This window comes from Rhyacophila brunnea, unplaced genomic scaffold (assembly GCF_057557595.1).
Source record: "Rhyacophila brunnea isolate RB1 unplaced genomic scaffold, BYU_Rbru_1.0 scaffold_4, whole genome shotgun sequence".
NCBI classification, from domain to species: domain Eukaryota; kingdom Metazoa; phylum Arthropoda; class Insecta; order Trichoptera; family Rhyacophilidae; genus Rhyacophila; species Rhyacophila brunnea.
The window spans coordinates 10433231-10453995 of record NW_028233068.1 but is presented as its reverse complement, the minus strand read 5'-3'; the positions used below and the strand labels follow the sequence as shown (position 1 = coordinate 10453995).

Genomic DNA, 20765 nt, shown 5'->3' with positions numbered 1-20765 from the left:
TGTTGCTTACAAAAATATGCCAATCGGGTTGAGAAAATAAATTATGTAACTGAATCATAGATTTTATCAAAACTAAATTCAGTCTAGCAACCAATGTTCCCTCTAAGGTGTGCGCGTGCACACCTACCAAAATATGTCCACACACATGTTTTCATCCCCCACACAGTTCTCACACAAAAATATTGTAAAAGAAAGTTTCAAGAAGGGATCACCATATTATAGAATGCCAAAGTATACAAAAAAAAGATATGTATTTTAGTGTTTAGCAATGACCACCTATGTGCCGGATCCTCTACATTTCTTAGTCTTTGACATGTTTCAACATGCAAGAAACATTGTCAGTACAGACTCATAGTAGTCCTTATTGTGAAAACACCTCAGTTCTTACAATGTTTTTTAAACAAGTGTTCGTGCCAAAAAGCAGTGTTCGAATTCGTCGGACTTTGACTTAAATTTTAAACTTTGTCATTAAAAAAGTGATTGTATGTGTGTTTGTGGGGGGGGGGGTGTAAATTTACCGCACTGGATGACACCAACCCTGCACAGATGCGTTGATGATCCGCACACACAATAGAAAAATTAGAGGGAACGTTGCTAGCAACCACCATTTTAATAAATATGTAATAATTTTGAACACTGTTTTCACTAGAATAATGATTGATAAAGAATAATTTATTGTTTTGTGATCAACGAATATATTTATTTTATTGTTCAAATGTAAGGTACAAAAGGCCAACCTGATGGTTTTCCAGTAAACATGGTGTAAGATTCTAGTTTGTTTATGAGAAATTTAAGCTGTTTGCTGTGTTGAAATATGATAGATTTAACGCTATATGACAGATGTGTATTTTGCAAACTAGATGCCTATGCAAAATGCTAGATCTTGTCAGAACAACACAAATTGGCAATGCTGCAAAATTATTGAGTATGATCTCGCTCAATAATTTAAATGTTCGGTGTTTCATATCTGAAATCAATAAATTATTTCAAAGATGCATTATTATTATTTTGTAATAAAAATGTTAAGCAAAAAATGCTTCAATTCGGAGACTATTTCTCCCAGTGTACTGCCGGGACAATGTGCTCATGTTTACATCTTTATCATTGACAGGCTAGGTAGTTATGCCACTAATACAGTAATTATTTATCTGGTGGATTGAACCTTGAAATCTAATGCTTGCTTCACATTAATACGGTTTTGACCATGTGGCAAAAAATCGAACGGTCAAAATCCGAATAGGCAATAAGTTCTTCACGCCACTAAAAGAATGTCGCCTTTTGGTTTTTTGCCGTACGGTCAAAACCGAATAATGTGAACGGAGCCTAATTCTTCAAAGTGATCTACCAGACAAAAATACCTACTTTCCCAAAATGCGCAGTTTTTCTCAATGGTATTTCGGCGGGATTGAACATCTTCCATATTTTTCAATTAATATTAATTTTCCCTGTCCTGTGCTGGCATTCAATTTGTCAATTTTCAAGACCTATTGTCGATTGAATTAAATCTGGAGAAAAAATCAACTAATCTAATTTGTTATCTACAAAAACCTATATTAGTTTTGCAAAGAATTTGAACCAGCACTCAAAATGGAATATTATACAAACCGGAGCGCTCGATACTTTTAACATAGTTATCTAATAGTATGTGAATTTTATAACAATAAGTATGTTACATTTTTTATTATATGGCATTATCTAGCTAGACAATCAAATTAATATGTCCACGAGACAGAGCGATGGTTTTCGGAAGTTTATAAACTGGAACGGCGACCGGTCATTTCGAGCCCTGATTTGAAACATTAATGTAAGTACTTATCTACAGGATACACCACTCCATACAAAGTCTGAAGAAAAAAATGGGTAGGTAGGTAAGTACTTTTTCCAGAAAAGGGTATAGACATATTCTGGCAGTCTATATAAGAATCATCTTTATTGGAATCTAGGTAAAGTTCAGTTTTAAGTAGATACCTACATACCTACAATGTGTATTTATAAGATGACCATCAGGTTTTGGTGAGATAAAAATCATAATGATGTACTTATACAAATAAACGTAGTTTGGAAATCGACCCATATTACAATGCAGGTAGAGTTCATTTTCCCATCATATTTATAATGTATTTATTTGTTTTTTTATGAAAGAACAAATTTTTTTGGAATGATCTGGCAGACTAAACTTCAGAAAATTTGGTGGTCATTTTAATTTTCACACCTACTCGTACATACATCAATGATTAAATTTGATAAACCCATTTATTTCAACTCGTCTTCTATTATTAAAATATATCTATATTCCATAAATATTTTTTCTGGTTTTTACGTCAAATAATAATAACTCGATTGTTTTTATTTAATTTAAAAATAATTGTTATTTTACCTGGTGTTGAATCGGGTAAAATATATTTTTAGTTATGGCAGTCTGCTCAGGGGCATTATTCGTCTATGGATGCAATGACAGTTTGCTACAATAGTTGTTGATTGTCAGCTAGCGTGTGCCGAACCGGTAATTTGAGGTAACAAAACATTAAAAAACACACAATAATTACAAATAATCGTGTTTTAACATTTTCAAATACATTTACTCAATGTTTTAATTTATGCGAGCTAAGTAAGCCTCAATTTAAACCTCCATTATCGGTATTAAAAAAAACATTTTGTTAGCGGTTATCGATATTTTTTCGGGTTTCATTTTTAATTGAATTAATTAAACAGTATTTAAACTATTTTAACACACTATGGCATTTTCACGACATCCTCAATTTAATATCAGTCTAAATTTACGTATTTTTGCGTATTATACAACATGCATAACTACTATTGTTAATTAGTGATAATTTTTTTGACATGAATCTATTAAAAAATGCCAATTTTTTTAATCGATATTTTTACGTATTGTTCGTCAAAAAATTCGGAAATTTCACGTAATCAACACTGAAATATGTCTCGGGGATTGATTATTGAAAGAAATGTTTACTATTTACAAACATTGATAAAATGTTACTGATATTAAGTAATCATTTTTTAAGGTTACATGTACCTGACGCTACTTACGAAAAAAATCAACATAATTGGACTGTCATTGATTTGAAAATATAAAATTTCATTTACATTTTAATAAACTAATAACTTTCAAATTTTGAATTAAGTTGGGTAAACACCCTGTTCAAAAATGCTCCTGAAGTACTGTTAATTGATGTAATATTCTCATTGTATTGACAAAGCTAGAAATATTTTAATGTCATTAACGCATTTTGAAATAGACAAATAAAAATATTGCATTATATTTATGATCTGGGAATGTGGAATGTAAATTTATCCTCCAGTAATTCTTCTATATCGTAGCTGATGCATCAGAACAGTGTATGCTGTGTGAAAAGATGGTATACAAAAAATGTTCCTATGTGAAATAGAGGGATTTGTATTAAGTGGTGGGCAGGGCCATATGAAAGCGTGGGGGGATTTTTAGTTCCTCAGATGGCTATTACTGACATGTCAGTCAAAATATATAAATCACAGCAATGAGTCAAGAACCTAACAAGAGTAGGCATTGCAATAAATCCTATTTTATTCGTACATGAAATAGGTTCACCACTATCAATCGTCCTACTGCCAACTGCCAACTTCCATGATAATACATGTTTACACGTTCATTTTCGTGGTATGGTCGCGATAATACATACTGTCAGCAGTAAATCCATGCACGTGTTAACGGAGTATTACTTGTGATTGATTCAGACCACAGATGTGTGATGGATAATTATTATAGTAGTACTATTGTATATTTTACTTGGAACATAAATAATTATTGTACAATAGTATAATTTATCATAGTTTGGATGGCAACACTCCCCTTATCTCCTATTGCCCTTGTTCAAGATATCATTCACCCGTTTCAGATGCTGGCTACCGAGGACTCAGACGACCCTCTGGGGGATCCGTTCGCTTGCATCGCCGATGATCCTCTGGTCAACTCATCCGTCAACAACAGCTGCCCCTCTTCGGAAGAAGACGATAACTCTTCCGATTATTACGACTCCGAAACACCAAATCATACTCCCTTCCCCAACAATATAAAAGTTCACCGGATACAGGCATACCATAACAGCACGCCGATAATCACAAAACCCTACAACACTTCGATATCATACGTCAACAGCAAACCGGCAGAAACATTTGGCAACAAATTTACATCGTTTATCAAAAACAATAATTTATTAAATGGCAACAGTGGTTTGACGATAACACCGATAACTAATGGAGCGGTTACGGTTACGGCGAAAAGTGAACCCCCTACCAAGCGCCGCGGGCGGAAAAAGGGATCTAAGAATAAATTTAAGAAAGGTGTCCCTATTGAATTGTTGAGCGGTTACGGTATCGAAACCCCAGTCGATAGGGTTAAGAGGAAGTACACGAAGCGGCAGAAACCCTCGGATGATGATGAAGAGCAGACCGAAGACAGCTTAGACGCATTGGAGGCTTCTTATACCGAAATTAAATATACACCTCGTAAGTTATTATTACATTACTATGATTAGTTAGCTGAAGCATGCCTTATCAAATGTAACGGGTAATGAATTTCATAGTGGATTTTATATTGTATGGAGTTTGTTACTAATGTAATTAATGTAGAAAAATGTATTCAATTTTTATGCCTCTCAAGGTGAACTAAAATTATGACTTATTACAGGCTATAGAAACATGCTACACCAGTGGCAAAGGGTGGAGGTAGGCTGTTAAGATCCAACATAAATAGGCAGGGCGTTGAACTGGAAAACCAGAGCCAAACCGAAAAAAATATATCGGTGTTCAAATACGTGCGTTACATGATCTTACTCCCCACTTCAGTTGTTGTGACGCATCTCGACATAATTCTAATAATTTATTATATATTATTTAAAAAATTTATGGCTCCGGCTCTCCTCTCTCTAATTATGGTAGAAAATAAATTTTTAATACAAATAAAAACATTTAAAAATTATTCACTCGGAGCTGAACCGATATATATTTTTTTACTTGAACCGAAATGAAAACCGAAACGAAAAAAAATATTATTTCGAAGCCCAAGTAAATAGTGCACACTAAACTTTGTCAGGCAAACGTCTTTGTTTTCATTGAACTAAGACTACAAATTGCAGATAGTGTTGGTTAGTTTTTAAAATACAATTAAACCTTGCGTAAATCAAACCATAATAGATATTAAGTAATAAATATTCTTCTATAATTTTAAAAACTAAAAAACACTTAACATTGTAGTTTTAGTTCAATTAAAACAAATACGTTTGACTAACGAAGTTTAGTGTGCACCATTTTGATGTCAAATATTAACAGCCTACCTCCACTCCTCGCCACTGCTACACACTAAGTAGAGAAGTTAGACGCCCAACCTACGCTGGCAACATCCACAACTGAGCAAGCCCAGTCTCCTTTACTCAATAACAATATTAAATTATGTCATATAATCCATAGTAGGCTGTAGAGTCATCAACAGATGATCAAAATAAACTAACACAGAATTTAATGAATTTGTACTAATTATTAACAAATCGATTATCAACACAAAGGATCACCATTTTTTCAACATTGTCATCTGAATACGGAATGCACATTTATTCATTTAAAACCACTGATAACGCAACCATAAAAATATTTAGTTTCTTTTATTTTCATCTGCACCTCATGTCTTTGCCGTCTGACAGCCTTCTCCATAGCTCAGCTTCAGTGACATCCCGTAGGGGTAGGCAGGTCATACGTTGCATAGGGTCGGAATGAAGGAACGAATACAAATATTTGAGAGCATGGACGGTTTTTTATATAGCAAACGATGCAATCACACATCTTAGTTTACAAAATGATCGAAGCATAAAAAATTCTGACAACATTGCTATTGTTGTATTGTAATGACGGTTTATCGCTCAGGCATAATTTTCACAGTGATCAACCTGTCAGCGTCACAGACCTCCACACATCTATAACCACCACTGTTTGGTGGACTAGGTTCAGTGGAGATACTTTAAAAAAATCCCATTAGAGGTAAATTTAAAGATTTTTGGTTTATCTGTCTGTAGGATAGGCGAAAATAAATAACGAAATAAAAAGTAGGTACCTAATAAATTTTTAAATAATTCAAAACTAAAAATGAAAGAGGATTGCTTTCTTAGTATGGTTAAGTGCGACACTTTTCCTAGGGATGTCACTCCTCGCCATTCAGTGTATTTTATTATTGAATTTATATTGTACAGTTTTCATAATTTTGCCAATTTAAAAATATTTTATTAATTAATCACAATTTTAAATAATTACAAGATAAAAAGAACTTTTTATATACCACGTTTTAAAATTTTCTGTTGAATCATATCGTCGCTTAAGAAACAACACCGCGGAAGTCAATTAATTAAAATTTTCAGGGGCAAACAAAAACCGTCTCAAAAAATTGAAAATTGATACCTTTTAACTTATTTTTTTTGTGTTTAGTTAAAAAAAACATTTATAAACAAAAACATTTATAAATAAAAAAAAAACAAAAACAAATATACCAAAAAACATTTTTTTAACTAAACACAAAAATAAAATAAGTTAAAAGGTATCAATTTTCAATTTTTTGAGACGGTTTTTGTTTGCCCCTGAAAATTTTAATTAATTGACTTCCGCGGTGTTGTTTCAGCGACGATATAAACTTGACTTGACTAGCTTAAACGATCAAAAAAATTTGTACTTGATAGAAATAATACTGATATGTCATTTTGACATGTCATATTGATTTCCATAGTAACGCACGTATATATTAATAATTTAGTTGCTAGGACCCCAGACCCCTAGCAACCAATAATGGTGTCGAAATAACCTTTCATACAAAACAGAATTAACTGAAAATGAATTCAATTCTACTTAAAGATGGCTAAAAGTATTTAAAAGATGCATTGGCATCGTGTTCTGATATATTCTAAAAGTTTCAAATGTCTAGTCGGGAAGTTAGTAAAAAATCGATTCCAAGATTTGTACCGGACAAATAAGAATACGAGCTAAGAAAAACGTAAAATAAAATAAGATTTTTTGCTTTTTGTACTCATCCAGTGATGCCAACAGTACTATAATTTTAATTCCGCGAAAAATGTAAAATACTATAATTTTACGCCAAATATACCAAAATACTATAATTTTAAAGGATTCAAGACGAAAAATCTTCCTGTAATACATATTTTTTAGAAATACTATAATTTTTACGCCTTTGTACTATAATCAGCATAGAAAAAGATGGCAACACTGCTCATCTCTCTTTTCTCCTTAACGCATGTGCGCACTATCGTAAATTTACCATAATATAGTCATTTTTCAACCTAATCGACCTTTTTTTTTCGTGTGCAGATATGTAACCGTTTAATCTTGATGCAGCCACTCCATTGAGGAGCCAAAAGTCCGCAGACAATAAATCGTTCAATTTTGTCTATGCTCTGCTACTAACCAAAGAACTATCAACAATCAAGTTAAAAAGTCGAGCTACAACAGTCATGATCGTTAACAACTTACTTATCGTAATGTCATCTGATAATCCTGAAATATTGTGTTATTTACATAATATAGTATAGGAGTGCATTTATCTTTTGCAGCGCCCGAAATAAAAGGCCTGGTGCCCCTCGTTGTGGAATTGGACCCCGCCCAATTCTTCCCAGACGAGCCGTACCGGGAGAGGCGCAGCCGGATGGCTCGCAAGAAGCAGGCCAAATGGGACGCGCTACCGCACCACTGCGACATCTGCCGGAAGGGATTCAAAATCGTCAAAGGTCTGCAAGCACACAAGAGCCTCAAACACGGAGTCGAAGATCTTGCTGGATGCTATCCATGTGAATGCTGTGTCGAGGTATCTATCCATTACTTTCATTTCTCAAGTCGACTGTACAATTCAGGTGTTGAGGATTAAATGTGTACAAGACTGTCACGTTTAATTTTAAAAAAGGTTAGGAGCCGTTTTCGCATATCTATTTATCCCACGGTGGCCACGTGGCTTAAGCGTCGGCCTATAGCGCCGTGGGTCCCAGGTTTGAATCCTGGGTCTGACAAATACACATATTGTTTTTCAATTTGTGTTTGAGTCAGGGTATGCACCTAGTAGGTTGAGCAAGTGGCTGACATCAATTTTTCATAAAAATAAAAAAACTTCCATCCTGTTGGTTACCCATATGATCTTATTAGGATCGGACATGGTCGGGGGGGATTAATGCGTGAAAAAGGATTCAAACTTATGATTGCTTTAATGAAAAGCATTTTATTATATTGGATATCCCATGGACTTGGTGTATCAAAAAATATTGTTATTGATAGCAATATACCCTTTTAACATCAATAAACGCAAACAATAATATCAAGTTTTTTTGGAAATATAATTACTATAATGCATCATTTGACAATAAAAGTGTGGTGCAGAACCATACTTAAGAGCTAAGATACGCGCCTATCTTTAAGAAGCCAATATCAGCAACTTAGATTGTCTCGCCTACAGTATCCATCACAGAACAGATTAGTAAATTGAATTCAGATAGGCTATAATACATTTTCACGCAGAGTTTTGAATGTGTGAGTGTCATACAAAAATGAAACACACATTATAGACATGCAATAGTGTGTGTTTCAACCTTCAAATACAACAATATTGAATGAGCGTCAGTGCATAAACTGAGAGCAGTTGTCAGAACGAAAGGCAAGCATATTAACGTATTCTTGACACGTATTTAAATTTATCCCATATTCTTCCACACTTGAGATCGGTTGCCTGTTACTCTACACCCGTTAGGTATTTCAGTTCCCATTAATTCTGTATTAATATTACGTCATGGCATGTAGTAAATCTACGGAAAAAAGGCAGTGGCTCTGAAAGAAACCATTTTAAATACGGTCGAGATACGCCTAAGTCGAGCTACATTAGCAACTCTGGATGGTGTTTATTGCCAAGATAATCCAGATGGTTCTGTATCACGCTTTTAATTATCAAAACATTCATTACCAAAATGTTAATAATCGTTATGTCAATTATCTCTTTTAGAATACAGGGGTTTTGCATCCTTTTAGTTTTGATTGCACATAATGAAACAATATAAAACCAGCCACCTTTTGTCCAATTTGATTTGATGGTTATTTTTATGTTTGCAAAATTGAAATGGTGCTATTTTAAACAAACATCCTGACGCATATCAAATTCTAAGCTGGGACAGATGTGGCAGCCTGTTTAAAAGATGTGGCAGAAGAAATGGGAAGTGAGAGCAGCAATCTGAAGCCAAATCATATTTTAATTTGTAAAAAAACTAACTATAGATTCTCCAGTATAAGTTGTCCTCCGAGTGAGGGGGCCACATGCTAACATTATTTGACATATGATTCAATACTTTTTAGCCGGCTCTCACATCTAAACTCGTCCGCCTACAACATGTCGAATATGTCGATGTGATTTTGTTGGCATTCACAAAACACATGTAACTAAATTTACCGCCGCATACCGCATGATTGCAACCTTTTAGTTTGAAAAAAAACAGCTGGAGTCACATACAACTATTATCATCCGACATGCAGCACAGGTATAATCCCAAAATGTCGCATTTTGTCATTCATTTTGGCTTGCAGTGTGACATCACTGCTCTCTCATGGGCACACATAAGAAAGTTCCATGTTGCGCTCAGTTTTGATTTATGACTATTATCCCAGTCGAGACGATTTTCAATATACGACTGGGCTTATACTGCCATGAGCTTAGTTCTAAATTCGAGTACCAGACGATTTATGATGGTATATCTTTAGCACAATGAATAATTGATTATAATGTCATCTGACTGTGGTCTGTTGTCATGTTATCGGCCATTTAAAAAATTAAGAAAACCTGCTACACTTATTTAGTGAAAAACATGTGAAAGTAAAGCAAAAAAGAGGACCCCTGTTTAGGTTATCTACATATAACTTTGCATTACAGTGCATCTATTCTATACACAGGACTGCTTTCGTCCGCTACGGCAGCTATCTAGGGTAGGTTTGTATCGAAGTATTAGCACTCATTGTTACAATTACAATAAGTTAGCCGTCTAAATAGTCAAAACTGTCTATCTCGCTCTAAAATTTAGCATAGCCAAGATAGGTGCTGTTAAAACATAGCACTTATTGTAACAATTACAATTACCTTATTGAAATTGTTACAATAAGTGCTAATACTTCGATACAAACCTACCCTAGATAGCTGCCGTAGCGGCCGAAAGCAGTATTGTGTACAGAATAGATGCGCAGGTTCATTTGAAAAGAACTCCACACTTCTACTATTAGAATATAATATAACTGCATGAGAGTAAGTAAACACAATGGCTACCAAAAACTAACAGCCATTGTTTCAGTTAAAAAATGAGAAATGCCAACATAGCAGTGTTAATACCTGCAGTTTGCCAACTTAACCATGCTTCATTTGTTTGGTAAATGCGCTGAAATCTCATAATATAAATAGTGTAAAAGACTCTTTCCCTGTAGTACAAATTCTTTGACTAAATACTTCTTTGATGGTACTAGATTACAAATCTGGGCTTAGAATTCATTTTTCCTTTTGCTGGTATGATCATTTCAGAATCTAGAATAAACCTAATCAGATCTGATTTCGCTGTCTTTACTATAGACACCCCAATGCACTGAAATCAGACATTAAATACTGTCAGTTTGAATATTCATAAAGCTCAGCTGCACAATAGTGAAATAAAACAAACGATATCTCAATGATTCATTGCCCATATGGTATTTTTCAGGTATTCTATTTGAAACGACATTTAACCTTACACCTGGTTGAAGCCCACCAGGACAAGCAAGGCCGCCTGCCTTGTCCGGAGCAAGGATGCTACGCGACAGAGGCGGACGTGCAGAGCCTCGCCCGTCACAAATCGCGCTGCCACCCGTACCTGGGAACATTGGGCCGCAACTGGTTCCACACGTGGGGAGACAGATAGCAGGCTGACGGGACTTCTACAAACTGTAGCAAATACAGGATATTTTCGATGGATCAGTGTCATTTAGTTTGCATCTAACCTTGGCTTAGGCTAAGCTATTATGCGTGTTATGAACCCGTTTTGATTACCCCTAGTATTTTGTTTCATTGTGAAATACCTTCAGTAATAGTGTATTCAGAGTTACAGAATTATTACAGAAGTAAAACGTAATGCTGCATTAATCCACGTTTGCCGGATACTGTAACGTAACATTGCCGTGAACTGAATGAATATCTCAAATCATGTTTATATTTACCTGGTGGAAATCGTATCATTGAACAATATTCATATGACAGTTATGCCATAGCCAAGACATACGGGACTGCAAATTCACGCAAACTGTGGCACCTCTGTTTGTCTTGGCCCTAAGGAAAGTATAGACCTTTAAGTTAGCGCTGCTTATCAAGTGCTGTCATCTTGGATATTATCATGTCATTCTCATTAGTGTTAAATATCTCCTATACTCTGAGACATTTCTCGAGTCTTAGGACTGCAATGCCTCTGAAACAATCGAGTATGCTGAATAAACAATATCTCATCCGTTACTGTACTCTGTTGCTGTGCAGAGTGAAGATCAGTTCCTAACTTCGCCTCAATTTGTATATTTCTCTACTATTTATAGCACATCAAAAGCCATACTATCATTAATTTAATTATTTATCTCGGTCTTTCTTATCTCACGATAATAAACGGATCCTCGTTGAGAATAATCTCATGAATAAAATTAATCCATAAATGTATCAATGTACGATTAACTCCCATTGTTAAGGCGAATCGTCTACCTACGAAAAATACGAAGCTTGCAATTTGAGACATTTTTTTGATAATTTACAATTTAAACTGTATTAATTAATAATATAATATGTGATATAAATATAAAGGATTTCAAGTTACACATTTATATTTTTTTTATAGAAATCGATGTTTTTTTTAAATACATAAATATAAAAAAATATTTAAACTATGACTTCGTCAAACATCTCTAAAGCACCAGCTAGACGCTCATGCTTTACGACAAGCTTACCTGCGCAAACCGGTTTATATCGGGAAGCCCATGTGTATGACGGGAAAACCGAAGCTCGCGTAAACCGAAAAGCGCTGTAAAAGTCTATACTATACAGGCAAGTCGCTATACCGCGCAAGCAAGTCGCTGCCGTCTAGCCGGCGCATAACAATAGAGAAAACTTAATAAATCCAATTTAATAATAAATACTTATGACCATAAAATAATATGTAATAATAAGATGGGATCCTTTAACAAATTCACATTTTATAACATTTTTTTAAAATTGTAAGTTTATCTTTGACTTAAAATAAAAATATAATTTTTTTAATGTTATAAGATATATATTTATTAATTAATACACTTTAAATTGTAAATTATCAAAAAATTGTCTCAAATTGCAAGCTTTGTATTTTTCTGCTAGGTGCCTCTGGTAGGTAGACGATTCGCCTTAAATGACATAATTAATACTGTCGACTGAAAGTACTCAAAGGAAATTAAATTTATATGGATCTAATATGGAAGTGTACATGATTCATATAAATTTGACCCATAATTATTAATATTTTCAACAATGTCTAAGCGTCCATATAGTTTTTGGATTTTTTCTATTACCTCTGCTTAATAATTAGGATATGAAAAATATCACTGCTCATTGATTTAACACCTTGAATGTTTAATATTTTGTCTGGTTTCATTGTTATTTTTATGTTATGGTTTTCACAAACGCCATACATAATCTCACGTGGACAAAACTGTAGCAGCAAACATTTGATAATGTTATATTATATAGATCAGTGTTTCCCTAACTGTGGTACCTGAAAGATTTGATGTACGCTACCCATTGCCAACAGTACTATAATTATCGTACATAGTAATTTTAGCGTGTACTATCTACGGTAGTAACTATGTATAGTACGCCAAATATAAAATAATTTGTAAAAGGGGAAAAGGTAAAATAATAAAAAATGGTAGCGCACAAATGTCATTGAATGTGAAAAAAATCGCTTATTCTAATGGCTACTCAGATCATATAAAAGACTCATTAGTCATAAAAAATGGGTGGGGTACGCCAATAATATCTATGTCTCTAAAGAGGTACTAGCATGTTGTAAGTTTGGGAAACACTGAATATATATGGACGATATCTGTGTGCGAAAGGAAGAAGGCGTTAAGTCTTAAATCGTTACTTAAGAAGATTCATTTTTAGACCATTTTGTATGGGAACTCAAATGTTTCTGTTTGGAATTTAGTAATTCAGAAGTGTTGATTTGATTTATCCTTTTTCTCATTTGTGCATAATATGTGTATTACGGTTCATTTGCCATCTTTAACTCATTTTTAGATTTTTAAGACTTATCGCCCTCTTTCTTTCGCCCACAGATATATATGTTGGCTATGTTATCCAAAAACTACAGAAATAGATGTGATTTCTCTGTGACTTAACAGCACCCTCAGGCAACGACTGAGTCATGATGGTTAATCAACACTTGATTCCACATACTAAGTAAAGCCAAAAGGCATTGATGTGTAAAGCAAACATCGTCTATAGAAGAAAGCGGCTAGAAAATTTTTTTCATCGTCACACTGTCACATTACAAAACTAACTATAATAAATCAGTGATATCCTGAATATAATAGATAATTTTAGAGTTTCTTTTCTATAGTCATCTTTCAGTTTCCACTTGGCAATAAAAGCTGTATTCAAAATTCCCAAAGTGTCTTATATGTAAAAGAAACATCCTTAGTATTCTATGATAATGTTATAACAATAGAATTAGATTTACTATCATTATTATAATAGGCATAGCAACTAGACAAGTGATACTTTAATCGATAACGTAAGAAATTCAGCTAAGAGTTAGATAATTTAGTTTTATGGTGAATTTTTGGTTTAATTCTCCCTAACTGTATATTGTTATGAATGTATTTTTATTGTGTTCCTGCTTGACGTATACCAGTATGTTTGTTATTAATAAAGAAAAACAAATTCAAAATCAATTTATACCGCCACAAAAGATTTTAGATGCATGCATTATGGTAATCAGTTCTATAGCAAACTTATAAAGTTGTTGACAATTTATTCTTGATAATTTTTGAATTTAATTAACTTTAATATTGGGTGTCCTCCGGGAAATACAATATATATATATATTTAAAATATTAAATTCACTGGATTGCAGATTTTTAAAACAATCAATTTTTAATTATCTCCATTAGATCCAGTTGTAAATGAATAAAACTAAATCCAATACATCCCCACCTACGTAAAACACTACATTTTCCCAACATTTATTTAGTAATTCGAAATGTCCAAAACAACATAATACCGCCTGTACACATGCATCGATTTACCGGTAATATACCCCGTTTACACGTGCATGGATTTACTGCTGACCGTACATATTGCGGCCATAACAAAAAAATGCACTTGTAAACACACATTATCATGCAAATTGCAAGATTGTATGCATGGATTGAAAAAGTTCAGCAGTTTCTGAATTTTCATGACAGTTGGAACGCAGTAGGATGAAATGGCAAACCCGCCGGAAAAAATATGAACCACACCGCACAGATAATTTTTGATGTTTACCAATTTTCACAACCTGTCAAATAGTACCATACAATGACAGCAACGCGTTTTGCTTACGCTTGAAGAATGAGATTGCCTTGACAGTCAGCACTTTTACGTGTAAACAGTTATTATCGTGATAGTTTAATTTACACGCTATTGGTGCCAGCAAATCCATGCAAGTGTACAGGCGCTATTGCGTGCAAATTAAACTGTCCCGACAATTACTGTTACACACAAAATGCCGATTGTTTCACCAATCGTATTTTTCAAGTGTAAGCGGGATGCTTAATTGTTGTGTGATATTTGACAGTGTGAAAATGTAGAAGCAACTTTATAACGGCCGTCGAATAGATGACAAAATAATCGATGACTTGGAACAAAAAATACATGGACACATTTAAATTAAACATCGGTAAAAATGTCAATGTGCGCAGCGCGGGTGTATTGCTAGTATTTGTTATTGTTGCACAGACTACTGCTATCGCATGAAAAGTTAGGTCACTAATTTTTGTGATCCACGCATGCAGTGTTGCAACTTGCAAGACAATTAGTGTTAACATTTGCCTTTTATTTTTGCAACAATATGTATTCTGCCGCAGTAAATCTACGCATGTGTAAACTTTAATAGTCCCATTTATACTCTATGTAAAATTGGTTCTATTTTACCTATGCAGTATTATTATCAGAATGATTTTTTTTTTTTTACTAATTTACTAATATACCTTTACCTAGGTGTAGAGCGGAAGAATACCAATAAAGTTTATTTCTGACTAAAATCTATATTACAATGTATCTGTATGTAGTTTTACTTGAACAACGCAGATTCATCCTGTAACACAGATTATCATTCTTGCCGTCTAGAACGAATGGCACAATTCATAAAATGACTGCTAACCTGTCAACCGTCCTTTCATTGTATATAATGTAATCCTTTACAACAGCGTTCTTTCACAGACTAGAAAAGCGTTCAATATGCGGGACCCTATTAAATTTAATACCGTGTACGCTGCCTCCTGACTGCATTGCTTCATGCGAATGTTGACAATTTTTAATAGAGTAAATTTTACACAAATAGATTGAGCATGATATGGCGATATTCTGATCTTGTCAAATCAAATCAGGTTTTGTGCCATCAGAGATGATATTGACGATCTTTTCCCCATCCACCACCGCGCCGCTATGAGCAGTGATAGAGTGCCAAGCTCAAACCAGTCTTCTGAGATTTCTAAGCCGGAAATTCTTCTGACGGGGTCTCGCTTCCCAGATATATTACCCTAATTGCCTATTCTCTCATTCTCCTCTTACGAATCTTGTTTACTTTGTCATGTCTAGAGCCGGTCTTAGAATATCTCGGTATTTATGTACAATTCATGCTATTGAGGCTTAAACTAGCTCTATATCTGCGTGTGGCTTTAAAAATTGATTTATTATTCTGATGTTCCCTCTGTCTTCCTAGTGTTGTCACAAACTCGTCTCTAAATATAAGTTAATTGAACAATATGATTAATTAATATTTATTTTTTAAGTTACACCGGTATTTGCATTTTACAACGTTGATTAAATAGTTTCGTCCGTTTGCTAAGTAACATACTTGGGCGTAATCATTTGTTGTTATTTATTTCCTTGCAATAAAATAGTAATTTTATAATTAAGATGAACCCTCATAACTTTAATTAGTCTAATTATTTTGTATTTTATAATTATTTTATTTTGTATTCATATATGTATTCACTGTAATTAATTTTATCTCAGTTGACTCTCACATTTACAGGTCTATTCCAACTATATAACACCCAATAGCACCATCACTGTGACCCGAGATAACTCCAATATGTTACGGGTGTATTCTGTGTGCAAAACGGTTATCTGAAAAGTGAATTTTGAGTTGGTTCCCGTGTGTCACTTGTAGTTCGAATTCATTCTTTGGACGAGGTTGTGCAATGTTGCGATCGTACAATGTAATGTTCCACAAAAGTGTTATGTCAGATTAAACCTGCGGCTGATTGTTATTTTAATTACACTGCAATTTTTAGTTAATATAAAAACACTTTCAACTTACAATAGGATTGACTACTTAGAGCAATGCTCATTTGTCATTGCGGTTATTTTTAGCACTAAAATTGACTGGCAATGAAATGCATATGAAGTAGGTTATTTTAAACATTCAATGGATCATTCCTGTATGTTCAATATGGCAGATATACCCCCAATGCCCAGCTTAGACTAAATAATAATGGTTTATAAAGTGTTGCCACTACATTTTCATACCTGTAAATATTGCTATCAAATTAAATGTAGTTTGGATAGTCCACATCGTACAAATTTATATGATTGCCAAACTTGTTTGTCAATACATTTCATCATATTTTTCATCCACAGCGGAATACAGAAACAAGGCAGATGTAAATTGGTTTAAACTAGGCATAAAAATTTATAAAACGGTGTCGACAGCAATGATCATGTGATTTATTGCTACACTGCGCAGGTTGCTTATTGCTATTATTGTGGTTGATGTAATATAATACACTAGTTTCTGGAGTTATACATTTTTAATTTTACGACAAATTTTTAAGACAAAACTGACTTACATACTTTATACTAACTTCATGTTCAAGTTTCAAATTTTGTTCATGAAACTTACGCATGACATTACGTTTTTCGGGTTCGTAAATTTTATCAATCATGTAATATTTGGATTTACGTTATTACTATTGCAGAAGTCTCCTGCAACCACTCTAAAAATGGTTACATGTTAATTGTACGTAAAACATTTCACCGTGGCACAGTTCGCCGTGAGCTATCTATCAGAAAGAGATGACTGTATACTATACGGTCTCCAATTTTATTAGATTCAATATTAACATTAATTCAATTTTCATAGCTGATTTGCCAAAATTCATAAATTCAAGAATGAAAACCTAACCTAACAAAAAAAAATTGTTTGCTGTTGGCTTCCTGTAAAGTGTAAACCGACAATAACCGTGTTTTATTTAACATGAATTTTATGTCAGTACTACGACATAAAGAGGTTGTACAGTCTTTAATATACGGCCATATATTTCCGTTGCACCATTTCACGGTGGAGTGTGTTACGGTGAACTGCATACGTAGAAATTTCCAGACATCTAAAAATGTGTCCACGATTTTTATATTTTATTGATTTTAATTATGACATTTTTTTTCATTTTCATCAAAAATAACACTTTACTGTAAGATGTCATGTAAACGTAACTGGGTAATTACCCGCTGTGTACTTTAAATGTAAAAGAAAATGATACAATCATTAAAAAATAATATTGTCATTCAAAATGATGTCGGTATCAAATAAATATCTTCACTAAGTGAATATGTAATACGCATGTAATAACATTTCTAACTGTTTTTTTTTTGTCTCTCAATGGCGAATTGTTTTTTTTACAATGTTATTTATATTTACTACTATTTACGGTAATGGCCAAGAAAAAAGCCGACAGAATTGAGAATAAATCAATAAATTTAGATTATTCAGTTATGCATGAAATTTTATACAACATTTTAGGCTCTAGACACAAAAACGGCATGTTACATATTTTTAAATTGTCAAGTCAACAGAAATTTTTCATTTCTTTCTTACGGGTATTATTTCTGAGAAACGTATTATGAATTACAATATATCGCGGGTATTCTGCGAAAAAGCACTAAGTCAAAATTTTGCTGTTTTGACTTAATGAGGAGGTAATCTTATTAAGAGTACTCTCTATAGTCTAGAAAAACACACACAGTCATATCTATAAAACTGGCGAAGACTATTTATGTTATAAGTCAAAAAGACATACATCTATTCAGAGAAAAAGCACTAAATGGACTTGGTGCATTTGCTTCTCTCATTCTCAGGCTATATTCACAAAATGCTGCGTGCGAAACTGCACTAAGTCATACTCAAAGCAATATCGCAGAAAGGAATTTGCCTTTTATATATATAAAAAAAGTTAAGACCGTCCAAACTTTCAAACTCGATTATCTCAAAACTAGTATTTTTGACTTAATGCTTATTCGCAGAATACCCACGATATTATACAAAACAACGTTTAAGAATACCTTCTTCAGAAATTATACCCATAAGAAAGAAATAAGACATTTTTAATCGCTTGCCAAGATTTTACGAAAATTTATACCGCCATTTTTATTTCTAGACCTCTCATGTATTATCGACTATAAAAAGGAAAAAGGGCGTAATCCACACAAATCAAATTTTACAGGAGGCACAAAAACGTTTTTGTTATGGTTTTCAGTCAAAGTTAAAATACAAAATAGACAAAACCTTGATGTGCATGATAATTAATAATTTGGTTTTTATATTCCTAATCTGATAATTATTATTACTATTACTACTAATTATTGAGTTAATTACAAAACACAATTTTCCCATAGATAATAAATCAGCATTTGCACCTTACATCCTTTGGACACAACGTGTATTTAGTCATGTACAACGTTATTATGCAATAAAACCTATTTTGAAAAAATTGAGGGTTACGCCTTTTTCCTTTCTACAGTCGTTATATTCTTATCATTTTTCTCTTGGTACCTACATTGTACACAGTGTTCATTTTAAAAAACACCAAATAGTGATAGAAAAATTTGTCTCGTAATCATGTAAAATAACACGCAAATGAGAAAAACCATAATATTCACATCGTAGGCATTCCAGCAATATATAATATTATTACCTAAGTATCTACAATAATACCCTTTAGAAGAAACCCAGAAAACTGATATAATCATTTATTCTATATTAAACCAAAAGGTTTTTGTAATAAATTCCATTTAATTTATTTAATTATTGTAGATTTAAACTTCATTTTAACAACTTATTTAAGATGCGTATCGCACTGGCTTCTGATCCTGGGAGTTCCGTGGTCGATTCCCGATGAGGTCACAATATATTTATGTAAATATCTCAAAACCTCGGACATTTCTGTGATTACTTCACTGCTACTAGACTATTTTCATTGGATATTAGAGAATTCAAGATAACAGATTGCCGGAATGCCCGTGATGTTTCATATCATAATTCAGTTTGCAATTAAACCCTTTTATTCATTCGATCAAGCGACAATTTATATGGTCACGACGGTTGAGATAATTGGCTTTAAAGTATTCTTTTCCTATGCAATCGGTTAGAAGACTACAACACACTTGAGGGATCGTAGTGGGTCACTTATTCTGATATCCATTTGCAGAAAAATATTTAATCTCTATTCTCTCTAAAACTAAGATGTAACCTAGCTCCTTCCTCTTGTCTTTGTCCCTATTTCTTCGCTGCCACGTACATCCACCAAACTTTATGAGTTCGTTAATCCAGCAGGTTTTAGTTGCATACCACTCTATGACTGAATTTGTCCAGCGGGGTTGTCCACTCACCGAATGACATGGCAGTCCATTGCCATTTAATCTACTTAACGACCTCTATCACATTGGGTACTCTTGCCTGCCTCCCTATCCATCAGTTTCTTTTGTGGTCTTTCCGCATTATGCCCAACATCACCTTTCCATGCGACGTTGCGCTAGTCATAATTTTTTTGATTTTCTTACATTAATGGTCTATGTTTCACATGCATACATCAGCCTTGGTAGCACACAATGGGAGGTCATGTTTAAAGATACTATTCAGGTGTCAGAATGCGCTCCATGGCAGTTTGCTTCTGCGAGAAATCTCGTCATATATACCACCGTCAATTGATATTTGTTGATCGAGATATCCACTTGATTTGAGTTCCATTGATGAGAATCACTTTTGGTTAAGGCTATACCTCAGTTGAGAGGCATGGTCTAAAAAGATCGTGGCTAGGTGATGCGCGGATTGCGGGTCGCGGGTTCAAATGACGCATGCCGAACAAAATATAATTTGTCATATAAATCCAACATGCGTCCATTTAATGTTCTGTTTATTGTTCTATTAGTAACAATAATAATATATTCATTGACATGTTTTCTTTTTCAAGTAAATGGGTAACGTTTTTAGTCCTCTTTACACGATTTAAGAATTAATACCCCCGTCGCCATCACGAAACAAATTGACGTGTTCCCAGCTCGACGTTCTCTCTCCGAATGCCAGCGAGTCCAAAATTTTGTCGCGCCTATAGTTGAAAATTATTTGCCGTTTCACTGATCATCTTAAGCAAAGCAGCATAATTGTATTCTGATG

General features: G+C 33.8%; 1 protein-coding gene across 2 annotated transcripts; it reads left to right on the top strand.

The window, feature by feature from the left end:
• The first annotated feature begins 2442 nt into the window (after window positions 1-2442).
• On the top strand, window positions 2443-12943 carry LOC147066855 (uncharacterized). 2 transcript variants are annotated; one of them, XR_015071477.1, is made up of 5 exons: window positions 2462-2513; window positions 3897-4506; window positions 7605-7855; window positions 10764-11497; window positions 12428-12943. XR_015071477.1 is itself a non-coding variant. In XM_085954062.1 (4 exons), the coding sequence occupies exons 2-4, from the start codon at window positions 3897-3899 to the stop codon at window positions 10959-10961; spliced, it is 1059 nt and encodes a 352-aa protein (XP_085810188.1). In that variant the 5' UTR covers window positions 2443-2513; the 3' UTR covers window positions 10962-11745. The 2 variants fall into 2 exon arrangements, 1 of the variants encoding a protein (XP_085810188.1); XM_085954062.1 differs by lacking the exon at window positions 12428-12943 and having other exon boundaries at window positions 2443-2513; window positions 10764-11745.
• Window positions 12944-20765: the final 7822 nt, after the last annotated feature.